We start from the raw sequence: 27,131 nt of genomic DNA, 5'->3' as shown, positions 1-27,131 counted from the left end.
TCATGTTTCCCAAATTTATTTTAAACATTTCACATTAAATGAAATTTAACCATAGTCTTTACAGAGCATCACCACAACAGTATACACAAAGAACTTTTAAAATAAAAAACAAAAGAATACAACCTTCAACAAGTTAAATGCCACTTTACCATGTAAACAAAAATAAAACCCTGATGCTAAAAAGACACATATTCAGAGGTAAAATACATTTACAAAAACATTTAAACATTAACATAATCCACAACTAGATCACATTCTTTGCAAGAGAGTACAAATATTAGTACTCTACATCTACAAAATTTCAGAATCCTGTTAAAATCAAAACCATCTCTGGTTTATGATACAGCACAATTCATAAGGCAAAAATAGAGGCATTATCATCCAGTTCTTTAATTTCACTTGTAGTTTAAGGCAAACTTGGAACTTTTTGCTTAGTATTTTAAAATAAACGGGACTTACATGATAACTTGACAAAATTAACAATAAATTATCTCTAAATATGTATAATATAAAAGACATATGGATAACAATTTTTCTCTCTACAAAGATGTAAACTGGATTTTTATTGACTCCATATTCATACCAATAAGAAAACCTGTAAACCTATAGTATTTAAAACAATGATTTTTCACTTTTATCAAATGTGTGTCAACACTTAATCAATACACTGTAAGTGAAAATCCAATATGTGTCCAGCCACAGAATAAATGTATCTAATTAAACCAGGTCTAATTAAAGTGCTGTTTTACAAAGGAAAAAAAATGATTAAGAAGTAGAACTGGATGTTAACTTGACATGTGACATCTTCTAATTTCTTTCAGACTACGGAGGTTATAGAGGTTATCACAAGTTTATTGAACTTTTAAGCAGTATATTTATTGTAGAATCTGATTTTCCTGAAAATGAGCACTTAGGTGACAATACCAGAAGTCCAACACCAAAACTGAAAACAAACACAGCATTTTAGGTACATATACTTCTTCAATGCTAGCCAGAGCCTTGATAATATAGTAAATAATTTTTTAAAGTCTCTAAAATTTTGTTTTTCTAATAGAAAATATATTACCCAATTCCGGGAAGTTTAGAGTTCTATAAATATTAGGTTTTCTATAATTCTGTTTAATGTCAATAAAACCTAATTGCATACAAAGGACACAACTGTTTATACAGAAACTGGGTCTCTAATCACTTCTGGTGATCTTGGCTATAAGGAATTAGATTCATACTTTACCATAACAGTTATTTGGGTACAGGTCTCCCTCACCATACTTTATTTGTTGAGAAAAAGACTGTATCTATTATTTATAACATTTCTATCCCTGATAGAATCTACTACATACAGTAGACCCTCCATAGTAAGTCAAGCTGGCAAAATAATTTTTCAAAACCTAATGCCATTTTCCTATCATTAGATATCATTTCCTATAGTTTAATATTCATTCATATTTAAACAATATTAGCAATAACCAATGGAGACATCCTTTGGGCTACATTAAAAATCACTTAAGTTCTACTACTATATTTAACAGATTTAATAGCCAAACATTCCTACCAGATTAAGTCTGAATTCATAATTATGGAAGGCAATTATCTTCTTTCAAGTGATTAGATTAATATCTATTTCCACTGTCACCTTTCCCCCAAAATATTTCTGAGCAATCTTAAATAGCTTTCTCCCCATGGCCTGAGTATATGAAATTATTTCTAATATAATTTATAGTCAAACATTTTGATGCGTTTTGACATGAGAAACATGTGACTTTAAATTCACAATTTGTCAGCAAAGTATTCATGAGGAAACTTCTTGGAAATGCATACGAGAAGGTCTATTGTAAGGTTATCAGTTGTCAGGTTACAATACCTCTGGTTGTTATGGATAGTACCACAAGTGTGGTAAATCCAAAATTAGTTATTTCTGAAGTTTGGTTTTTTTTTTTTTTTTACAGGTTTTTATAATTTCTTCTCTGGTATAGGGTTTCTACTATTGCCTAAGATGTTTGACATTTAGTCTTTAGCAAGATAAAGTTTAGAGTGTTCCAAAACAGTGATCAATATATGCCTTTGGTCTAATATACCAAGTGATTCTATGTTTAATAACAATTTGATAGTGGAGATAATACACGAGTAAAACATTGTTAAGATGTATAGTACAGCTCTGCTTACACTTAAAAAGAATTTCTACTGTTTTTCAAATTTCCTTATATTCTGGGGAGAGAAGATTAAAACAGTATAAATAGAACACATTTAATAATATAAACAGAAAAAAGATTTGAGTTGAGAATTTAAAATTAAGTATGTAATGAAATCTATTTTAAATTGCTTTTCTTTACATAAAGTCTAGGCCAATCACAATAGTGCACCTTGTTTCTATTCAATAGATTTATTCAAATCAATTAAAAAATTATTGCTATATATCATTATGTTATTCAAACAAGCAACATAGAAAACACTCAGTGTGTCATTTTTATTAGTAGCTTCTGTTGAATTCTTAATTGGAAGAGACTAAAAATCACTTGCAAGGTTTTATAATCTGTGCAAATATTAATAAAGCATACTACTTACATGATTAAAGATGATTGTATATAGTTTTGCACTATATATTTAAATTTACACTGGCAGTTTATGGAAGAACAAGAAAAACTGCAAATTGCCAGGCTATAAATAGTTTCCAAAAAATAACATATTTGCTAATGAATGAACCTATGTTTTATAATTACAAATGGCTTCTTAAGAATAGTTTGGATTATGGCACTTAAGAATGCAGTATGAACTTTCTATCAGGAAACAAATGTACACTGGTTTTGCAGAGACAAAAGAGATATCTCTTTGCAGAGATAGTAAGCAGGTTAAAAAATAAATCAAGAAAACAACACAACTACAGTACCAAAAATACAAGTACCGATATCCTAATAAAATGCAAAGTAATAGCTTCAAGACTAACAGGTATTTACTAAAACATGCTAAAACAAAAGGAGCTAACCACTTATTTTAAATAAACTATCATTGGTTATAGCAAACAGTCTTGCTTGTTTCTTCAAAGTAGAACCAAATTTAGAACCATTACTCAAGTAAACATCGAGTTCCAGTTTTCCTCAGTAACTTTTTAAAATATTCAATACCTAAGAAGTGCACAAAGTAATGCATTAACAGCCTAGTGCTCTATATTTAATGCACATATAATGCATATATTTGTTTTTAAGATATTTATAATATCTAGCACAAGAAGAAAGAAGAAAAAAATGTATCTTTCTTTAAATCACTATTCAGAAACCAGGAAAAGCACAACATGGGCCATTTAGATGATTCTTAGATGTTAACATTAGCATAACTGCTAACATTTTTAATAAGCACAAATGAACCAAGCCAGTAAAAAAAAAGAAAAAATACTATCAAAACATGTCATGCATAGCTCATACTGAACATTCAAAAGAACATTATTATAGCCTTGTTATATATCCTACAGTTAGCACCATTTTTATATCTGAACACTTTGAAAAAGCAACCAAATGGCTTAAAAAACTAAAATGGCTATACGGACATATGTAAAAAATCAGTATGTACTAAGGATGGTACTGAACACTTGCCAAATATTTACATCAACACTGGGAAGCCTGCTGTACTACAGAAAAAATAAAACTGATATGCTAAACTCTTTGTATCCATGCTTAGCGTAGCACAGGTGGGTAATTAAATTCATCCAGCCTTAACCTACCCATAGGAAGAAGGGAAAGAGTAAATATCTGACCTCTTCATAAAACGAGCCCCCAAATATTACAACAGTAAAAGCATTTGTTCTGCAAACTTCTTACATCCCCATTTCTAAAGCCATTTAGTAGGAAGAATGTCCAGATGACTATTGTATATAATTTACAACCCTTAAAAGTCCCCCCTCAAAAAAGCAGCCCTTTATTTATTTAAAACATGAAGCATATGATTAATATCCAACAGACGGTATCAGCACTCTGTCTAGTCACTCAATACACTCCAACTTCGAAGCCTCTCTCACCCTAGGAAAGCATGGTGCATATATAAAGGAAGAGGGAGAGCTAATATTTCTTTTTAAGCAGCAAGATTTTTGCCACGCGTACACTTAGGAACAGAAAACGGCTCTATCCCAGTATTAGGAGGGAAAAAAGTGCACAATTAATAATGTTAGCAAGAACTTTCTTTCTTTTTTTTTTTTTTGATTATTGATTCACTGTGTAATCAAGAGCAACCCAAGCTACTTATCAGTTCAGAGTACCCAAGAGAACTTTGAGTCTTCATGCCATTTCAAGTTAATAAGAAAGTAATGTAGCTTTTGGATTTCAGAAAATTGGGCACCCTTTCATGCAGCACAACGCTCGTTACCACACTATTTCCACAAATCCACACTTGTCAAAGTGCAGTTAATCCAAAGTTGCAGCGACAGTATATCATGCCAGCTGAATCCAGCCACGTGTCTGAAATAGGGTCATATTTCTGCACAGTATTCAGATAGGAAGACCCTGAGTGACCACCGACTACATAAAGGTAGTTATCAATTACTGCAGCACCAACTCCTAGAAAAGTGGGTAAAAAGAGGGGAAAAAGAATGTTAACCATCAAGTAGACTTCTCACCAAAACTAAATTTGTATTTTAATGTTTCCTTAAAATTTTAACATTCTATTCTTAATTATACAAACAACATAGCCATATATACTTACTGGGATAAAAAAATCCCTTAACATGAAAGCAAGAGTTCAAGTCTTCCTTCACCTCTCCTCCCTAACCCTGTTCTCCCTCTCCTCCAGCATAGGAAATAAGAAGAGTATAGTATACGTGTTCCCCTCTGCTTTCTTGTCAATTTATGTTTATAAATTTTCAACAAAGTTCATTTTTATCAGGTTTTTAAATATCTTCAAACGTTTGAAACATGTATTGAACTATATAACTTAGACTTTAAAAATTTTACCATATGTACTGTTATACACAGTTCTAAAGAGAAGTACCCAATGTTTATTCACATTTTTGTTGTTTTATGGCTTTCCCTCTTATGCAAGGAAGCATTTCCATCAGCAACTTAAAACCTCCTTAAAAAAATAATGATTTGAGTTTGGGTTCAAAGATAATTTCTTCTTTTCCTCAAAGCTGTTTTTGTCTCTCTAGGAACACTGAAATCCAACCTTTCCTAGATCTGCACACTCCTTCAGTAGGCAAAAACATTTGAAAGTGAACATATAGACTGATGTAAAATAAAAAAAAACAAAGAGAACAATGCAAAGATTCTGGGTGGGTGTGTAACATATAAAAAGATAACATTTGTTGGTGCCTGGACGGCTCAGTTGGTTAAGCATCTGACTCTTGATTTTCGATCAGGACACACTCTCACAGTTTGTGAGATTGAGCCTTCCACAAGGCTCTGTATTGACAGAGCGAAGTCTACTTGGTATTCTCCTCTTCTCTCTCTGCCCCTGCCCCACTCGCTTGTGCTCACTCAGGTGACATTTGTTGTATGGACAGAGGAACTTCTGTAAGATACATTCTATTCCCATCATTTTTTTTTTAATGTTTGTTTATTTTTGAGAGTGACAGAGATAGAGTGTGAGTGGGGGAGGCTCAGAGAGACAGGGAGACACAGAATCCAAAGCAGGCACAGAGCCTGACACGGGGCTTGAATTCACAAGTGGTGAGATGAACTGAGCCGAAGTCAGATGCTTAAACAACTGAGCCACCCAAGTGCCCCTATTCCCCCCATGTCTAAACATGTGTTCTCCCAACTTTAAGAAATGATAATATGCACAATGGCATATTAAAATCACAGTAAAGAAATCTATATAGTTTTGTCGAATCAGTTGTCTCTAGAGTTTAGCACAAAAGTATTTTTTGGCTGGGCAAGTAATACTCTTACTATTATATTCCAAGGACCTACTATTCCAAGAACACCACTTCTATAAGAAATATCACCCTATATGTTTAGATATTAGTTATTATTACCTGTTCTGGGTTCTTTCATTGGTCTACACACAGTCCATTGATTTTGGTGAGGGTCATATCTTTCAATGCTTGACAAATGTGAGACACCATTATGTCCACCCACCACAAAAATAAAGCCTAGCATGACACCCACACCAAAGTGAATCCTTTTATCTGCCATGGATGCAACCATCTCCCAGGAGTCCTTACTTGGATCATAACGTTCCACACTGCAAATATTCACAAAAGAAATAATTAATTCACATATTATTTGTGTCACTCTTCCTACCAAAACAAAATTAAAACCTACGATAGTTTTATTAAAAGTACAAATAGATAAAATAAAACAAGAGTAGTTTGTGCTAGAAGTTTACATTTTGCTGATAAAATTGCAGGGATAAAAGCTTACCTTATGAACTGAGAGTAAAATTAACAGTATGTTATTCTCTTATATCGTGCAAGCAGCAAGATACATTAAGGACATGGAGCTTTTGGAGTTAGAAAACCTCGGTTTAAGGACTAATCCTGTCTACTTGAGTTAAATGAACCCGAGCTCTAACACTCTGGGTATGTGTAATCCTGGATAAGTCACTTCCTCTCACCTGCAAAAATGGGGATAATCTAACCCCAAAGGATTCATGGAAGAATCAAGTCAAAGGAGTATGCATGTTCTGAAATGATTCTGAAAATTACAAATTAAATATAGATGTTATCTAAGGGCACTAAGGATCTTCCACAGAGCTAAGGAAAAGGGAAGATAAAAAAAGGAGAGGAATTTTTTGTCTTATAGAATCCATGGTTTACTGCAATGTAAACATTACAGTAACCTGAGTGATTTAGGAGAATTTAGCGATTTAAGTAAAGTCTGCATTCCAGATAGCACTTGGCATTTCCAAGCTTGAATTATGGATATCCAAAGCAAATCAGAATTTCCAAAAAAAGCTTCCTAGAAAATCCCAAAAGGTCTTTAAATATGCACTTTGCCCTGAGAAGCACAAAGGCAGACTTGTTGAGCTTGTTCTGGTCCTAACATAACTTTTCAAAAGAGCCTGAAGCATTTGAGAGTCAGTGGCATAATTCTGGAGTTTAGAACAGAGACTAGAATGTAGACTAGACTAGAATATAGACTAAACTATAAATATTTCTGAAAGAACACCAATATAAAACCCATTAGAGCAGAATTACTGGACAAGAAGAGCTGATAAACTGTAGCAAGAACTTAAACTTCAAGATCATTACCTCTCATTAAAATATTCAACCTTTTGTCTTATAAATTACTACCAGCACATTTTCAAAGAATAAAAATGCATGTCTGTGCCCCAAATACTTTCCTTCAAAGGCACAATAAAAAGGATTAAAAAAATAAAAATTACTTTAGCTTACAAAGAAATAACATGTATAGACGAAATGCTGTTGTGCCCCTACTTACGCAGTTAACAAACCACAACATACTCTTCCATTAAATGCTCACAATCAATAAAACACATACCACTCCAGATACTATCAGAGATAAAATCTTTAGAACATCAATTTTCAACAATGGTTCAGAATTATGATTAATTTTCCATATAAGCAATCACTTTATGCTTTTATTTTTCTTGTATATTCTCCTTTATTCAGAGAATACTCCAAAATACAGAAATTGCAAATTCGGACTCCCAACAGAATTCAGGTACAGAATGATACACACATGATTATAGAGTAAGACTCCAAAAGGGAATATTTAAATAAGGCTTTATATGTTTATGATGCACTATAATATATAAGCATATCGAAATTACATTTTTCACTTGTTATTTTGTTAAGCAATGCAATAACAGACCATGTACATACACACATGCATATTTATATATATTCAGCTCCCAAAATCTAAAGCTGCCTAACTTCATCTTATTTTCAGATTTCTGAATTTTAAAATCTAGTCCAGTTATATTAAATGATGAATGTAAAATTTTATAAGAGGGATTTCTTAGGTCTGTATTAAATCATGTAAAACAATTACAATTATACTAGTGGAGCAGATTAAATTTCTCAAATGCCTAACAATATTACATTGAAAATTAAAAAAGGAAGTTCATTCATACATACAAGTTGTATATCAATCATTACTAATGATACTTAAAAAATCTACAAGCATATACAACTTCATTAGGTTAAATACCTGTTCATGTGGGCAGGACCATACCCACCAATGGCATATATCATTCCATCCAACACAGCTGCAGCAAAACAACTTCTTGTTGTAGTCATTGGTGCCACAGGTTGCCATTTTCTTAATTTAGGAATATACTTCTCTACCGACTGTAAGTAAGATTGTCCATCATAACCACCTAATGCATAAAGTTCTCCTGCAAGTACTACTACTCCAAGGGTACTTCGGCTCTCATTCATTCTCTCGAGAGAAGTCCACGTATTTGTATCAGGATTCCAGCATTCTACTGAATTTTCATGTTTTCTGATAGTGATGCCAGGACGCACGTTAGTTTCAATACCACCTATTACATACACTTTTTGGTCTAAAACACATATTCCAAATTCATAGCGAGGAGTTTTAAGGGGTGCCAAACCAATCCAAGAGTCATTCTGAGGAAAGTACATCTCCACACTAAAGAATAAGCAGAAAAAATTAAATTTTAAAAATCAAAATGGCTCAAAACAAAAATGTTTACTCTCTTTAGTAATCAGGGACATGCAAATCCATGACACACTTTCCAAACTGGCAAAAATTTAAAGTCAGATAATAATAACTGTTGGCAAGAATGTGAGCAAGAAACACATACTCTGTTGGTTAGAGTGCAAATGGGTACAAACTGCACTGGAAAACAGTTTTACATTATCTGGTAAAACTGAAGATACACAAATGCTCTCATTCAGCAATTTTGTTCATATGGATATATGCTATTGAATGCCTATTATAGTCAGTTTTGCACCAGGACATATGTACAGAATTGTTTACAGCAGCATAGCACAATCATCCATCAAAAAGAGAATGGATAATTAAGATGTGTTATATCCACCCTATGACTGACCAATTCCAATTCCACTCCTAGATATACACCCAAGAGAAATACACGTGTATATGTATGACGTTCAAAGCGGCGTAACAGTCAACAACTGGAAACAATTCAAATGTAAAACAGATAAATTGTGGTGTATCAGATAATACAGTAATGAAAATAAATTACAGCTATATGCAACAGGAATGAATCTTACACATTTAATGTCAAGGGAAAGAAGTCCAATTCAAAAGAACATATTCTGTATAGCTTCATTTATAACATGATTGAAAACATTTCTAATTTCTGGATTAGAAATGAGGATAGTGGTTACCTTTGGGGAGGGCAGGGAGGAAACTCCAGAGTGGTTTCTGGTGTTGATCACATTCTTTCTTGAACTGGTTTGTGACATTCACTTCGTGACAACTCAGTGAGCTGTACGCTAGGGATCTGTACACTCTTCTGTATGTACGTAACACTTTTACTAATTTTTATATTTATCATGTTCATTGCACAAAGAAAGTATTATATCCATATACTGTAATACCATACACCAATAAGACTAAGTGAACTACTGTTTCATGCAATCTCACAGATGAATTTCATAAATGTACTATTCAGTGAGAAAACACATCTATGAAGAATATATATACTGTATTTATATAAAAATGTATAAAACCAACTGCTATATTGGGGCACATAAATACATCACAAAATTACAATACACAAGAAAATAATATACAGAAAATTCAAAATAGTGGTTACTTCTGGGGGAAGAAAGGGATGCATCAAGGAGGGACAGGAGAGACAAGAGGTATAAAGGTATTAAAGATACTGTTCACAGTCTATTTCTTAAGCTGGTTGATAGGTACTTGGGTTTTTATTCTTTATACCCTGCATGCTTATTATATATGGTCTCTTCCAAGTATGCATATTTCATTTCAATGCCCCCAAACTCAATAGTGCAATGGCATAAAAATGTTTTGTATTCAGTATGACCAAAGAACATTCATTCATTCGTTACTGAATGCCTATATACAGTTTTGTTATATTGCTTGTTTTACAAATATGAATTTGTTCCAATGAGAATGATACATCAGGGAATTATCTGACCCTAGTGAGAAAAGTTTCAGTGGCATGGTATGGATAAGTCTTGACCGGAGTGGTTCAAGAGTGAATAGTTCAAGAGATAAAGTGAAAACAGTGGGTAACAACAACTTATCTAAGGATTTTACTATAAAGAGTAAAACAGATACAAGGCAGTTTTAAGGATGAGCAGAGAAAGACCATGGATTTAATCTGGAAGCTTCCACCAAAGCATGCTTGCATGCTGATGGCAATGATGCAGTACAATGGAAGAAGGTGATACAAGAGAGAGAGGGGATACATGCCAGAGCAGAGCGCTTGTGCAGAGGAGAGTAATGGAAGCTAGGAATGAGAAAAACTGAGGGAATGGTCTTACAAGAAGTAACCTGGTGGATCTGGAGGTTAGAAAATAAGGTAGTTCTCTTTTGATTGCTTCTGTCTTCTCAGTAGAGTAAGAGGCAGAGTTATTAGCTGAGAGTTGGAAGGTGAGGTTTGAGGGGTTTGGGTGTTTTCACGCACAGAGGAGAAGATATAAAACAGTCCTTTAACGAAGTGAAAGAGTGAATTGGTTAGAGAAAGTAAAGGGGTCTCTGAGAGTGCTAAGGGCCCCAAGTCAGACCACTGAGGGTGGGCATTATATGTGTTTCACTGCTCAAGTGCAGCCAGGACATAAGTAGAGAACTAATTTTAACTAGATGAGTATGATGGAAGGAAAGAAGGGCATGAGTGTATTCAAAGGGATGATGACAGTGATGATCCTGGAATCTAACCTGAGTAAGGAGTGAAGTTGAGGACATGTAGTGATTGGTGAGCAATAAAGTTTTCTGATCATAGGGCCAAAGAATTCAAAGTCTTGAGGTGACAAAAAGTAATTGCAGTATATGTACTGAAATAAATAAGCTTACAAGAAAGGAGGTGGTAGTCAGAGAGTGGAATATGTGAAACCAAGATTTTGAAAGTTTGAAGTCACTGGTAATGACAATGTTGAAAGTATGATCATGAGAATAGGTGCCCAAGATAAGGCAGAAAGACTGTTAGAAGTGAGATCAAGCAGAGAGGCAAAGTTGTTGGATAACTGTGGATCATACTACAGGGATGCTGAAATCAACAAGAATGTAAGCCAGCTATAAAAATCTTTCCTAAATGCAGTTACTAAAGGGACAGCAGATATTGACTATAAGAAGGGATATCAAATGATACAGCCTGATGGCAAACACTTGGAATGAGTTGAGATTTTTGAGAGAAGGAAGATGGACAAATTTTGGAAGTGGTTATTAGGAACAAAGAAAACACTTAACCTTTAGGACCTGTGATACATGAGGTATGGGAAAACAAAACACACTAAACAGTTTAGCGAGGGCCTTGCCAGAAACAGTATCCGTAAGCATCCGTTGTATTTCAGAATAGGAAGTTGAAAATAAAGGGGATTTTTATGATTGAATATGAATTCTATAGGACATGCAGACAATCTGAGGAGTCAAAAAAAAAAAGAGGGCTGGGCAATTAAGTTAAATTAGATGATATACAGAACCTACAATAACAGTGTAATAAAAACTGTATTTGGGTTATATCTCAGGTTCCTAGAAGAAAGCTCCTAAACTTAACTTCCTGAGTGATAGAAATGTCTTTTGTTTTTTATAATGAGCCCCTTTCAACCACACTTGAGTTTATGCTACTGAGGTGACTACAAGTGGCCACCTAGATAGCTTCGGCATTGGAGGAGTAGCCAAAGGTATTAACCATGGGATTAACAGTCTGGAGGTAGAGAACCATCACCGATGGCCAATAATTAATCAATTATGCCCTTATAACAAAATCTCCATTAAATTCCCTGAACATCGCAGTTTAGCAGAGATGCTGGGGCCAGGGGAGGAGGTGGTGGCATGCCCCGAAAGGGCACGGAAGCTCTGTTCTTCTCCCCACACCTTGCTCAATGTCTCTCTTCCATCTGGTTGTTCCTCAGTTGTATACTTTGTAATAAGCTGGAAATAGTAAATACTTTCTTGAGTTTTCTGAGTCATTCTAGCAAATTATCAAACTCAAGGGGAGTGTTGTGGGAACCCCTGAATAGTCAGTCCTCCACACAGAAATGTGGGTAGCCTGGGCACCCCTTTTGCGGCTAGTATCTTAAGTGGGAACAGTCTTCCGAAACTACACCCTTAAACAGTGGGGTCTGGGCTAACTCTGCATAGTGTCAGAATGGAATTACTGAACACACAGTAAGTGCTGGAGAACTAGCTGGTGTGAGGAAAAAAAACCTCTCAATGATAATAAGAGTTCAGCTATGATGATGGGTTTTCAGAGATGATTCTTCTGGGTAAACAGAGATACAAGATATAAAGGCATCAGTCTTTATAGTCTTTGAGGAAACATGAATAATTAGTTGTAATGAGAGCTTCTTTCTTAGAATTTGACCCGTAACTTAGAGCACTGAGGTGAGTGATGTGATGAGTGATGAGTGGTGTGACTAAAAGTCCATTTAACATTTAATGTATTTGCATAATTATTCAAAAACATTTCTAATGTACTACCATCCTATGACTCTCTCTGTGTAAATAGAAACAACACTGTTCTCAGAGCTTCCTGAGAACTTCCTTAAGCTACCGACCTAGTCCCCAGTTCCCTCTTTTGCAGACCTCCTTCCTTTCCTAGTTAAAGGGAAAAACTGAGGCTACTAAATAGTACCTATCTTAAACCCCTTCTCCCACCCCTTCCTTCTCCAGCAAACTTCTCCTCATTTCTAGTCTTGGGACATAAAGGAGTCCTCTTTCTCATACTTAAAACATATCTTTGCTTTTGGTACCAATCCCTTCCTATTTCCTTTAAACTCTTGCCCCATCAATGACCATTCCTCTATCCTGTACCTTTCCCTTATCCCTCTTTACTGGCATCTGACAGAAACGTCCTCAGGTCTCTCTATTCCAGAACAAAATAAACAAAAATTTTCCTGATTCTACCATTTTGCCTTACCTCTTTCAACTCAGCCAAGATTCTTGAAAGTCTTCACAGTTTATCTCATTATCTTATATACACATCTCAATTTGCTTTAATGCGGCATTTCTACAACTATGCTGATATCAATCCACCAAAAGTCAAAATTATCTCCATATGGCCAAGTCTAAGAGCCATTTTTCTATCTTTATCTTTCTGGAACTTTCCTTGGCATTTTACACTTTTAATAACATTTCTTCCTTCTTGATATATTTAAATTGCTTCGATTTCATGACAATGACAGTATCCTTTCTCCCTCTCTTCCTCATTTTTAATTTTAATCTTTTAAGACTGTTCGGGCTAACAATTTAATTTAATTTAATTTTAAATTCAAGTCAGCCAACATACAGTGTAGTCTTGGCTTCAGGAGTAGAACCCAGTGATTCGTCTCTTAAATAGGACACCCAATGCTCATCCCAAAATGTGCCCTCCCCAATGCCCATCACCCAACCACCTCATCCCCCCACCCAACTCCCCTCCAGCAAGCCCGTTTGTTCTCTGTATTTAAGAGTGAGTGTCTTATGGTTTGCCTCCCCGTTTTCATCTTTAAAAAAAAAACCAGTAAGACTATTCTCTCTAGATTCTCTGATCTCTAAGACTGTTTCTGCTGCCCTCATCTTGAATGTTAATGTTCCCCAGAGATTCGTTTATGAACCAATCTTTTTTCTGCTCCCCATGTTTTCAATGGGCAGAAAGGAGGGATATTTAGGCTTTTCCAGAAGACTTCATGGTTTTTATACCTCTTAATGTTACTACATGCCAATAACTTATACATTTCCAGTTCTGATCTCTTTGTTGAACTTTGCAATCATTTCCAGCTAGTGGGACATCCTTCACTTGGATATTTAATAGGCACTTCAAACTCAGTATGTCCAAAAATGAAAAAATTAGTTTCCCCTTTAAAATGGCTCCTCTTCCCATATTCTCTCTTTTTATACAACTATTTATCTAATATCTAACCAAGAAATCTAACTCATCTTGGCTATCCCCTCATATCCATTCAACTAAATCTTGTCAGTTTGCTCTCTTAAAACATTTCTTAAATTAATGCCCCCTTCTCTAACTTTGCTACTTCTACCCTGAGGACCTCGTAATCTCTTATAATAACATCTTTCCTAATCACTCAGATACTAATCCTGACCTCTCAATCTTTCTCCGTAATGCAGCCAAAATGATATTTGAATCTAATCATTTCACTACCCTTTTTAGTTTTTTGACACACATAAGAAAAATCTTCTCTTCATCATGGCACATAATACCTTCTTTAACTTGGCCCATATTGACCACTGTCTACCACTTGATGGTTAGGTCTTTAAAATTTATTTTATTTTTGCTTTTTTTCTTTTCTTTTCTTTCCTTTTTTAAGATTTTATTTTTAAGTAATCCCTACACCCAACATGGGGCTCAAGTTTACAACCCTAAGATCAATAATTGTGTGTTCCACTAAATGGGCAAGCCAAACACTCCTGATCTTTGAACTTTATACTCTGGAATACCTAACAGCTTTTCTTTTTTGAAATTTTAATTTTTTATTTTTTTTATTTAAGGGAGAGAGAGAGAGAGAGAGAGAGAGAGAGAGAGAGAGAGAGAATCCCAAGCAGGCTCCACACTTGATGTGGTCTGATGTGGGGTTCAATCCCCCAACCCTGGGACCATGACCTGAGCCAAAATCAAGAGTCAGACACTCAACTGACTGAACTACGCAGGCGCCCTTCCCCCCCCAACAGCTTTGTTTTCTGTACACCCTATATTGTCATCCTACTATGTCTTTGTGTACTTCCTGTGACCCCCCCCCCTGCTGTCTTTTGCTTGGACCTTGCTTAGCCTTCAACACAGCTTGGGCATTAGCTTCTCCACAGTGTCTTCTCTAAATCCTTAAAAGGGGGGGTGGGATAAATGCCTTTCCTTGACACTTCCATGGAATTATTTTAAACACTGCAGGACTGGGCTCCATAGCTCAGGGGTTAGAGCACTGGTCTTGTAAACACTGCATTAATACTATATCTTACACTTATCTATTTAAATAGTTGTCAAATAAATAAATAAATAGATAAATATCTGTCTCCTTAACTAAATTATAAACTTGTTAAAGATCCATTACCCAGAATAGTGTATCTGATGCACTGTATCTACACTATTTTTGTAGAATTATATTGAATAATTATTTAGATTGACTCCAATGTTTCCACAGTTATAAATAATACTGCAATAATACTGGCTTTGTGCAAATGACATTAAAAAATTTTTTTGACAGAATGTATAATAAAACATTACTGGGTCTAAGCATATCAACAGTTCTTATGACTCTTCAAAAATATGTGTCTATTTTTTTAAGTTTATTTTGAGAGAGAGCATGAGAGGGAGATGGGGAGAAAGAGAAAGAGACAGAGAGAGAGAGAGACTGAGTTGGGAAAGGGCAGATAGAGAGGGAGAGAGAGAATCCCAGGCAGGCTCCGTGCTCGAATTCACGAACCATGAGTTCATGACCTGAGTTGAAACCAAAAGTCAGATACTTAACCGCCGGCACCCCATGTCTATTATTTTTAATACTTGAGAGACGAAGAAGCAACTGGTCAAGAATTTTTACCATGTAAATTCACATTTGGAATTTTCTGTTATGACATTTAACCAATATGGTTTCCTTTATGCCAATAATTAATGCCTTTAAGAATAAGAGTAAATAATTTTTTTAGTCATCATAACTAATGTTCTACCTATAACCCAATCTCAATATACCAGCTTGAGATATGCAATTAACTTACTTTTAGACAATTAAAATGCACAGTGCAACTTTTTAAAAGATACAGATATATCAGCTGACACTGCTAAAACCTGACCAGTTTCCTGTCATTGGACAGGAAAAAAGCAATCTACTAAATTTTTCAAAATGACCAGAATGAAATCCATAGTATCAAACAGGAAAGTTTTCATGAAGCATTCCCATTCAAGTGTAATGCAAAGGTAACATCTTGCTATATTTTCAATGTATAATGGTCACTTGTATAATGCTCCAAATCAGACTGGCCAACTACGGCTATGGTCCACATTCAGCCCACAAGGAACTTTTGTAAATAAAGTTTTGCTGGAACCCAGTCATATCATTTGTTTATCCACTGTCTATGGCTTCACTCTACGGCAGAGCTGAGTAGTTATGACAGAGACCATATGGCCGCGAAGTCTAAAATATTTATTATTTGGCTCTTTATAAAAAAAAAAGTCTGACAACGCCTACTATAAGTTATTAGAAAACACTCTTTACTACTGTCATTAATATTCACACCGAAGAAAATAAACATGGAAGCCCATGATTTGTATCAGTATCCTACTCCTTATTTCTTTGGTGGTTCTTCAAATCCACTCTAGTCCCCAGTCTGCCCTTATCAAAGATTCCTAGCTCTCCTCTTTAGCATCTTCTGTTATAGTTAGTAATAATAAATCCCTGCTGATCTGGTCAAATAATAATGTAAAGAGTTTCACAAATTAAAAGAAAAAAAAAGACAAAATGGTAGAAAAGTAACCAAAACGGATAAAGTTTGTACACAGAGGGCTTGAGGGGAGGTTGTTAATAACTAAGAGTATTGAAGAGAATAGATGACAATGTGATTGAAACAATCAGACAAGTGTTTTAGGAAAAATGGAAGAAACAAAAAGAAGCAAAGAAGGTAAATAGTAAAATCAAACTATTTTAAAAAACATAGAACACGAGGGTATTTAAAAAGCACAAAATCTTTTTATCATCAATCCTTTAAGAAAGCGTACTATTTACCTGTCCAAACAGGCAAATAGTCCAGATTTCCCTCCTACTGCACAGAGGACTTTGGGAGCACAGCGAGGTCGTGTCATCAGCACTGTCTGATGAGACAGTCTATGTTCAGGCATAAAGTGGTACTTTAGGGCTTCATTCAAAAGATGTTTACAAGTGCGATCATCACGGATAAGATGATTTGCTTCATATAGTCTAGTAAGAAACTTAACACTCAGCAATGGTAATCTCACACTGTTAAGTAGCTGTGCTAGATATTTCTGACGTTCTTGTACATCATACTTGATCCAAGACTCAAGTGCATAAAAAACAGTCTCTTCAGTAGCTACATTCAAACAGTCATTGGAAACAATTTCATCCAAATCAGCATGTGTAAGCTCAAAAAACTCTTCAGTCTGGCAAACGGCTTCAAAATTCTGGCATATGTATTTAGTAGCTGCCAAATAAAGGTCATGACAACCATATGTCTCTGCAAAACGAGAAATTCCAATACAATTACCAGGATCAAGCTGGCTTTCAAGAAATGCACAACATTCTTTTAGAACAAGCTTTATCTGGAGTAGGTTTGCTGCTGGAAGGAGAGATTCAACTGTGTCCTGTGATATAAAAACAGTCCCAGTATAGGCATACTCCACAATGGCCTGGAGAGCAGTTTCATCAATGCACTGAAACTCAACCTCACTGTTCTCTTTTTCAGAAAGATTTCCAGTGAACATAGCTTTGAAATATGGGCTGATGCTGGCAAGTACCACTTTGTGAGCATGGATTTTAACATCACCTACTCGAAGAACGATGTCACAAAGTTCGTGATGTTGACGAAGAAGATTCAAGCCCTGCAGAAGTTGTTCAGAATGTAAGTGGGTTAAGTTAGCAAGCATGTAGGTCGGGGCTGTGTGGTCCATCTATGGAAAAACAAAAAGCATGAACAGTTATTTTAAAATGAGCTTGCCAATATGATTCCTTTTTCAAACAGTACAAAATTAACACAATTTGTTTACTGGTCTGTTTGTTGTTTTAAATACTTTACATTAAGTACTAGACAGAAGCTTTTAGAGGTAGAAGGGATATTACCAAAATCATATAATCCAACTCATATATTATAGATATTAGGAAACAGAGGCCCAAAGGTTATATATATAATATGTCCCAAACCATAAAGGTCTCTTTACAATGGACTTTTGGACTGGAACTCTGCCAACTCTTCAGAGTTTCCCTTCATTAAATTCAAGTCTGAGTTACCACTGAGAGAAACTGCAAATGTGAAAAAAAATTCTGCTTAAAGGAAAGTGAATTTTGAAACAATGCTATTAGTTTTTTGGCTATTTTCTCAGTACTAGATTCAATGCCTACCAATCTAATCAATGGATGCTTCAGTTGGAAAGAAATTTCATGGTAACTCACACATTTTAGTCAACAATTCAACAATTACTTTGATAAAGGATGCTGAATATAACAAATGTATTACATCAACTAATTCAATGACAACAAAAATTAATGTGAATACAATTTGATGCTCTATCGTGAGGGTAATTAGTCTCACTTACTCATCTAGACCATATCTACTCAACTCATCATCATAACTTTAGACCATATTCAAACAATTTTCTTGCTACTTTGTACTCTAGAAGATGAACAAAAATAAAAAATAGGAGAAAAGAAAAGAGATGAGAGAATAAAAGAAATAGAAGCAATAGGGATTGGAGTAAACTGAATAATGGCTTCCCAAAAAGATATCCACACCCTAATCCCTGGAACCTTTGAATGTTATTATATGGTAAAAACAACAACAACACTGCAGTTATAATTAAGGATTCTGAGATGGGGATATTATCTACTGGATTATTTAGGTGGGCTCTAAGTGTAATTAAGTGTACCTTGTAAGAAGACAGTAGATTTGACACAGAAAGAAGAAAAGAAGGTAATGTGACAATGAAGGCAGGGACTGGAATGATGCAGCCACAAACCAAGTAATAACTGGTAGCCCCAAGAGGCTGGAAGAAGCAAGCAACAGATCCTTTCCCTAAAACCTCCAGAGGGAGCATGGCCCTGCCAACACTTCAACTTCAGCTCAGTGATACCTAATTTTGGACGGTGGAAAAATAAATTTGTTTTTTTTTTTAAAGTTGACTTATTTTGAGAAAGAAAGAGAGTGAGAGAGAGAACTGAGAGAGAGAGAGAGAGAGAGAGAGAGAAGAGAAAGGGAAAGCAAATCCTAATCAGGCTCCATGCTGTAACTGCAGAGCCTGATGAGGGGCTTGATCCCATGAACTGTGAGATCATGACCTGAGCCAAAATCAAAGAGTCGGATCCTTAACAGACTATGACATCCAGGTGCCCCTGAATTTATGTTTTGGTTACCTAAAAATTATTACATGGATTCTTCATAATGGAGCTTTAAAAAAATATATAAATATACATATTTTAAAGTTTATTTTTGAGAGAGAGAAAGAGTGCGTGAAAGAGCAAGCAGGGAAGGAGAACAGAGAGAGAAGGAGACACAGAATTTAAAGCAGGTTCCAGGCTCTGAGCTATCAGCACAGAGCCTGATGTGGGGCTCAAACTCATGAACTGTGAGATCATGAGTTGAGCTGAAGTTCGTCACTTAACCAAATGAGCCACCCAGGCACCCTTCTTCAGAATAGAACTTAGCAGCTGATTAGAAATATGAACTGCTTTGTTCCTATCTCATTTACACTTCAAACATAAGTTATTGGGATAATAAAAAAAGTAGAAGATTTGATTTGAGTTTTTAAAGTATTACCAACTAAATTAAAACATTACAAACAATATCAATATAGGAAAGACGGGAGAATATAGCATTTTATTCCTATGCCTTTTTAAGTGGAAATATCCAAATATTCAAACTTCTATCTTCATCTAGAACTTCATCACTTCACACTTGTTTCAAATGAATTTTAAATCCATTAACAAATTATGGTAACATGTCTACCTAACAGCTGATAACACCGACCTCCACTTCTGATCTCTCCTAATAATCCCACGCACATCTAACAGAATAATCTTAATCATGGTATGAACAAGTCTCAAGAAATTTCAGGGAAAAAAAAAATTCTGTGACTTCCAATAGGTACTATAACCCAGAACACAAAATTGGTAAAACAGCAACCATAAGCATACATTTAGATATGGATCTGTTCTTTTACTTACTATAGGATTGACTTTTTAATCTATTTAACTCCCTTTGGTCTCAGTTTGGTGGAAAACATTAATATCTTGACTAAAAAGTGAAAAATGAACAACAAGAATAGAAAACAGATACAGAAAATAAGTGAAAAGATTATGAAAGCAATCTTAAACTACTTTACATCTAGTTAACTTCTCTCATCTTCATTTTTCTGATCTGTAAAATGAGATCGTTATACCTGAACTATATACCTCACAAGGTGTTTGACGGTCAAATTAGATATTGCACATGAAAACTCAACAAACTTTAAGAGTTACAGGTATAGGGTATTATGGTGAGGCAACAAAAGGGGTAACAATATCAGGAAATAAAAAGGACCTTGGAAATCTTGAGCCACCCAGACGCCCCTGTAATATTTCTAAAACACTCTTGCCCTCTAGAAAAAATAAGCTAAAGAATGAATAGCTCATTAAAAAATGCAAATGGTTCTTAACTATATGGAAAATTGCTCTACCTCACTTATAATCAGATGGATTAAAATGAGTTAATAATTATTTTTTGGCAATATATTCTGTGAGAAACAGGCACCCTCACACACTGCTGTGCAGATGCCAAATATTTAAGACCTCTGGAGGTAAATCTGGAAAATCTAGGAAAACTACATTTGCATTTATGTTTTGACCCAACAATCCTACTTCTAAGAATTTATCCAAAAAACACTGTCAAAAATATATATAATGACACCTACATAAGGTTAATAATTGCAAGTCTATTTGTAAAAGTGAAAAAATAATTCTTTATGCTTATTTTTATACTTGAGAGACCAATATGTAACTGACCAAGAATTTTAAAACAACTCTAAAGTCTGCCAATAAAAGAATGGTTAAAAAAAACTATGACATATCCAATCAATGGAGTGCTATGCAGCTGTGGAAGAAGAATGAGGAATCTCTGTACATAAGCTCTAGAGAAATATGTGTATAGTATGTCACAATTTACCTAAGAAAAGGGAGGTTACAAATATACAGATTCACTTATATAAAAACAAAGGAAATATTAAATAATTTATTTTTTAAATGGTTACCTACAGGAGGAGAGAGGGAATAGAGTAGAGGGGATAGAGATAGAAGTTAGACATCTCTGAATATATCCCATTTTACAGATTTGCCTATGGAAAAAGGAAAGTATTTTACATAATTATAAAGCAAAATAAAACCTTAAAAACACAATTCATAATAAATTTGAAAATTAAAGGAAGCAAAGGAACTCAATGTTCGTGTAGTTAGTGGCCTAACCACATCATTCCAAATACCTTTATTTAAAAAAAAATTTTTTTTTTGAGAGAGAGACAGAATGCAGATAGGGGAGGGGTAGAGAGAGAGGGAGACAGAATCCAAAGCAGACTCCAAGCTCTGAGCTGTCAGCACAGAGCCTGACATGGGGCTTTGAACCCACAAACTATGATATGACCTGAGCCAAAGTCAGATGCTTAACTGACTGAGCCACCCAGGAGCCCCTCCAAATACCTTTAAAACAGTAATTTGATGGTCCTTTCCTAGTAGGATATGCCCTAAAAAAACTTATATTATTTTCAGTAGTCACACTTGTTGATGAAAGTGTTACTTGTATTCTGAAACTGTTATGTTTACATTGCATTTCTAATTTCATCATCCCTAGGGTCACTATGATCTGTAATTCTCAGTAGGGGAGAAAAGAGATAAAGATGTGAGACTAAGATATTAAATCTTGAACTTGATTTTGAATAAAAAGTGGGAGAATAAATCTACATAAAGAAACATTAATTATACATACTAATATATATTTTATGCATACAACATACAAAATACAAATGAGATACACAAATATATAAACTATATATATTATTTTAAGAAAAAACTTAATTATATTTACTAGTTCTGTTTACTGAAAAGGGATAGAAACTACTAGACTAATGGCTGATTCAAGGCCTGGGGCAGAAAAACGTCATGATAGATTTAGAATTTTTACACACTAGGTAGCAAGGCAGCTATCAACGACAACAAAGATTATAAAAAACTTAGGAGCCAAACTGAATAGCCTTTCATTAGTCAAAAATGGGACAAAATAGGTATCAATAACTGCAACTGATTAAAACCTATCAGATATGCTTAAATCCATGAGTCCATAATGATAACAAAATTATGATAATTAAAAGAAAGTCCTAATTCATTACTACTGGATGATGCTAATGAACTAACTTATTATTTGAAACCTAGTAAATTAAGGGAAAGAATCAAACATTTATCATGTCTTTCCAATATTACCTACACCACTGAGTTACTAAATAAATGAGAAGTTTCTTTCAAAAAAGTACTCCAGTTAATAAATAAAGGAATGAAAGAGTGTCACCATTTTACAATCTTAATGAATAAATGTAGTTAGGCATTGATTATGAAGGGCTGCTAATATCACAAAGAGACAACCAAACATCAGGGCCTTCTGACAGGAGACCATAATTATCACCTATGGATACTCCTGAACTCCCCAATCACCTCCCTTCCCACACACCAAAATCAAATATGCAGTCCACAGTCTAGATCCAACTATTAATTTACAAGAAATACAGAAAACCATAAAAGCATGTTAAACTCTAACAGAAAGATGCAATCAGCAAAAACATCCTGACTGTGAGAAACTTCATGAATAGCCTAGATGCCTCTACAAATAAACTGAAATAAAAAGAGAATGAACTTACAGTTCAAAATAAACTTGAAACATACCAAGCAAATACAAGTAATGAACTGCACAAGTGTGTATGCATGTGTTCATACATACCCATACATATACACTTAGGAGACGACCGGAAATTTGTATACTAACTGGATTACGGATTCTATTAACTAATCACTATAACTTTAGTTGCTGAAAAAGGATATCATAGTTATGTTTTTATATGTTTATATGTTACATATAAAAATATGTAGTAAAGAGTTTTTATCTTTTTATACTAAAATATTTGTAGATAAAATAATATGTTATCAGAGATTTACTTCAAAATAATATGGGATGATCAAGCAGATAGAGATGTAGATGATCTCATGAGTTGCTGCTGAAGCTGGGTGATAGTACTTTATTTTTGCATGTTTTTGAAATTTTGCACAGGCAAATTTTATGTATAAGGCACTAAACTTGGCATAAGACTTAGAGATGAAGAATCTGACGTGCACAGAATTTAAATGAATTAACAAAGATCATACAAGTAGTAAGAGACATTAGGGGGACTATAATGTGTTCCTAATCTTAAAGTAACATTCTCTACAGGTTACATTCAAAAAATTTCAAAGCTGAACAGTATATACCTACTCAAAATATTTACTAAGCCAATTTATAATTGTTGCCACTCCTGAGAAAACTAAATGATTCTACAAAGAGCAACTGGAACGGGGCGTCTGGGTGGCTCGGTCGGTTAACGACCGACTTTGGCTGTGCTTCGGACCCTGTGCTGACAGCCTGGAGCCTGGAGCCTGCTTCAGATGCTGTCTCTGTCTCTTTCTGCCCCTCCTGCACTAGTGCACTGTCTCTCTCTAATATAAATAAACATTAAGAAAAAATTTTTTAAATAGAGCAACTGGAATACCTTTGACTGCCACAGTGTGCCAGTTACTGTTCTAAACATTGTACACATATTAACTCCTTTCATCCTCAGAATAACAACATGAGACGGGTACAATTGTTATTATTTCTATTTTCTAAAATACTCTGAGACACAGAGAAACTAAGCCCAGAAAAGATTTAAACCCTGGTATGCTGTCTCCAGAGTTCTTCACTACTATGTTAAGAAGCCTCACTTATAAGCTCATAAATTCTTAATCTCAATAAAGTTTAACTCAAACAAGAATCTAAAAAAGGGCAGAGTAGGAACTCAAAAATAGGTAGATCACATACAAATACACACATATAAAAAATGTGTACACATACTATATAGATCAGATTCAAAAGTATATCAAAGTTTTAAAATGAAATACACAGGGATCTATGGAACAATCATTCCCTTCTATTATTTATATAATAGCAGCATTGTTACATAAACATTCACAATATACGTTCGATAAAATCAAACTTTCTACAGTCTACAGCAGCTTCATAATTTCAGGTTCTGAAAAAAGCTAATAAAGGTCAAGCTGTGAGTTTAGTAATTATTTAATTGACAACTAAATTACAAAAGTTATGTTGAAATTGCTTGGGAGGCAATTATCTGCTACAAGAACAAATAAATAGTGATGAGAAGTTTGACTCAAGAAACTAAAACAGTACAGAACAGACACTCCAAAAAAGGAAGATTAAAATATACATAATAATATATAATAAAATACATGAATGATTAATAATAGAAAAATCTAGCTTTTTCCAAAGCTCTACCAAGTAAGAACCTACATAATTTGAGTTTACTTTCTTTATCTGTGCAATTACTTTCCAATGGATACATCCATGACATGTGCCACAGTACAAACATAGATGTAGCTTCCAAAAATTGTTGTGAAATTTGAAAGAGTCAATATTCATTAAGTACTTATCACTCTGTATGACATACAGCAAACAATCAATAAATGGTAGTCCTATCATTATCTGTTACTTATACCTTTCATTTGCATAGTGTTTCTTCACAATAACTTCTTTAAACTATACAAAACTCTTAATAGTTTACAGAATTCACACTGATTTCCAATATTCCTCGATGTCTGTAAAATCTAAGAACATGGAAAGAATCATAGTGTTTATCCAGGCAATTAGTATCTTATATCTGTGGAAATAAAAGATATTTTTAGGGCAATGGTGTTTACCTTGCTTTAGTTCAGCTCAAAAAATTAATGTATCACAAATATCCCTATAATCCATTAATTTAACTACACTTTTTAAAAAGTATTGATATTTTTAATTTGTTTTACTTGAATTTGGTATTTTCAACGTACTCCTAATTACAGCCTTTCAACTTTCAAAGGTGTACTATTAAACACATAGTGTATTCCATTATTTTGGAATTTGATTTTAAATATTTTATCCTATCTCTGGGGCGCCTAGGTGGCTCAGTCATTTAAATGTCCAACTTCGAGTCAGTCATGATCTCACAGTTTTTGAGTTCGAGCTCTCTGCTGTCAGCGCAGAGCTCACCTGGAATCCTCTGTCCCCCTCTCTCTCTGCCCCCTCTACCCAAACGCTTGCATGCTCTCTCTCTCTCTCAAAAAATAAACATTAAAAAACTTTTTTTTTATCCTATCTTTGTTTATGGTTAAACATAAAAGGTTTTTCTAGTCAATGCACAATTTCTACAATTCCCTGGATTCCTGGAATTAAGAATAAGGCTTTTTAAACATTTTCTTTGTAAAAGAAGTAAACAGAATATACATTAAATGGATGCAATTTACCTTCCACAAAATAACCCTTAAAGACAATTAATAAGATGCATGATGTTGATAAAGTCCTATTTCCTAACTATCCACCATGGAGACTAATGTATCTTCCAAGTCTTTCTCAAGGAAATTAAATGTAACAGATAAAAAATAAACTGCAATCTATAACACAGTGATCTACAGAGCTCTGAAAAAAGGAGTCAAAATTAAGACTCATTTTGCTTCATCCTAAGAAAAAGGGTGCAATAACTGGTTGCTTTAAGTATCTACAATCTTTGAAAAGTATTCACTATGGAGGTAAGGGGTGATTCTAAAGCTTCTACCACAACTTTGATGAGGCGATATCATTTAAGACTTTCCAAGGTCCTTTTCTTTGATTCCATGACTACCACACAACCCACAGATATTAACTCAGCTTCCCAAGTTCTTGGATACAGGAAAGAGTGTAATAAATTTTCCACCTGAAACTTCTGATCACTGGAAACGGTTATCTTCTATTCTAATATAAACTGGCATACTAATATGTATATTCTAAAATGTACATCATTCTCTTAGTTTACTCAGTTTGAATTGGGTTCCTGAGGCCTGGACATTTATGAGTAAAAGCATAAATATGAGTTTCTTACATTGGAAATACGAGAACCAGACAGACATTCCTTCTCGCTGACGACTGCTACAATCTCATCTCTTGGTTTTCACTCCCCAGCCCATACCCTGTCCCTAACTTAAAAAAAAAAAAAAAAAAAAAAGTTTTTTTTTTTCTTTTTTTGGTCTACTGAAATATAGTTAAACCAAATTAGGCAGATTCATTTAGACACCAAAATGACTAATTAAACTCAAAATAACAACCAACCACGAAAAGAACTGAAACCAAAACATAAGGATGTTTACATAGGCCTTATTTACATTTACTCTGTTCCCAAAAGACAAAAAAGAAACCTGTGATAACCAAATTGTGCTTAAGACAACAAAATATGTTTTAATTTGTACTATCCAGCAACATTATTTACAAAAAGGTTTGCGGTATCTAAATTATCCTAAGACTTCACTTACATTTAAAACGCATAAATTGGAGACTTCAAATGATAACTTTTCTTCAGCCTTTTCTCAATGAGTCATTCTAAAGCAATTGTGTTATTCCTTCAAAGAAAAAAAAATTCTCCACACTCCAAAAGAATACAGCCTCACACCAGACACTCTAGCTCTTCAACTGTGTTCGCTTAAGTTTCATTTACAAACAGGAAAGAACGTTCACCAAATTCACAGTCCGCCTAAGACAAAGAAATGTCTATTATTAGTCCTAAATCTAACATAGGGCAGAGTTCTCTTAGGACCGTGATGCCAAGATGTCAACCGCAACTGAAATTGTCTTTGCAATCTCGGTTTCCAGGAGACTGAAAGACTGCAGAGACGCGCAAAGACCCTGCAGGGAGGTTGGGATGGCCCAGGGAGGGGGAGGAGGGAAGGAGTTAAGTCTCATTGAGGAACTGCATTAGGGGACTTTGAGAACGTCTAAGGGACAGGTGGGGAGCTACAGAGAAAATTTAAGTACGTTTTAGAAGAGAATTTAAAGTAATAAGATTAAAGGAAAATGAAAGAAAATCATCAACCTTCCAAGACCGGAGTGTAAGCGAAGTAGGAAAAAGGTTGGGGGGGGGGGGAGTAGGGCGGGGAGATTACGGGCCCCAAAGATGAGAATCTGAAAAAAGTACGCGAGTTGTGAGCTTGGCTTCGGTCCGAATCTCCTGTCAGGGTACGCGGGCCTCAGGACAAAAGGATCGCACTTAGGATGGTAGAAAGCAACACATTTGCATCGGTAACAAGCCCT

General features: G+C 34.7%; 1 protein-coding gene across 4 annotated transcripts in view; it reads right to left on the bottom strand.

Moving 5' to 3' along the window:
• The window catches only part of KLHL28 (kelch like family member 28), a 36,905-nt gene continuing 9,774 nt past the window's right edge, over positions 1–27,131 (bottom strand). For 3 of the 4 annotated variants that reach the window (XM_029953023.1, XM_029953020.1, XM_029953021.1), the window contains exons 2-5: positions 16,775–17,673; positions 8,097–8,540; positions 5,957–6,165; positions 1–4,541 (exon numbers count right to left, since the gene is read on the bottom strand). In XM_029953023.1, coding sequence (XP_029808883.1) covers positions 4,378–4,541; positions 5,957–6,165; positions 8,097–8,540; positions 16,775–17,673 — 1,716 coding nt within the window. In that variant the 3' untranslated portion in view covers positions 1–4,377. Of the gene's footprint in view, positions 4,542–5,956; positions 6,166–8,096; positions 8,541–16,774; positions 17,674–26,356; positions 26,568–27,131 lie in introns of those variants that run through there. The other variant, XM_029953022.1, reaches the window with a different exon arrangement.

This window comes from Suricata suricatta, chromosome 9 (genome assembly GCF_006229205.1).
Source record: "Suricata suricatta isolate VVHF042 chromosome 9, meerkat_22Aug2017_6uvM2_HiC, whole genome shotgun sequence".
In the NCBI taxonomy this organism is placed as follows: Eukaryota; Metazoa; Chordata; class Mammalia; order Carnivora; family Herpestidae; genus Suricata; species Suricata suricatta.
This window is presented reverse-complemented; position numbering and strand designations above follow the sequence as displayed.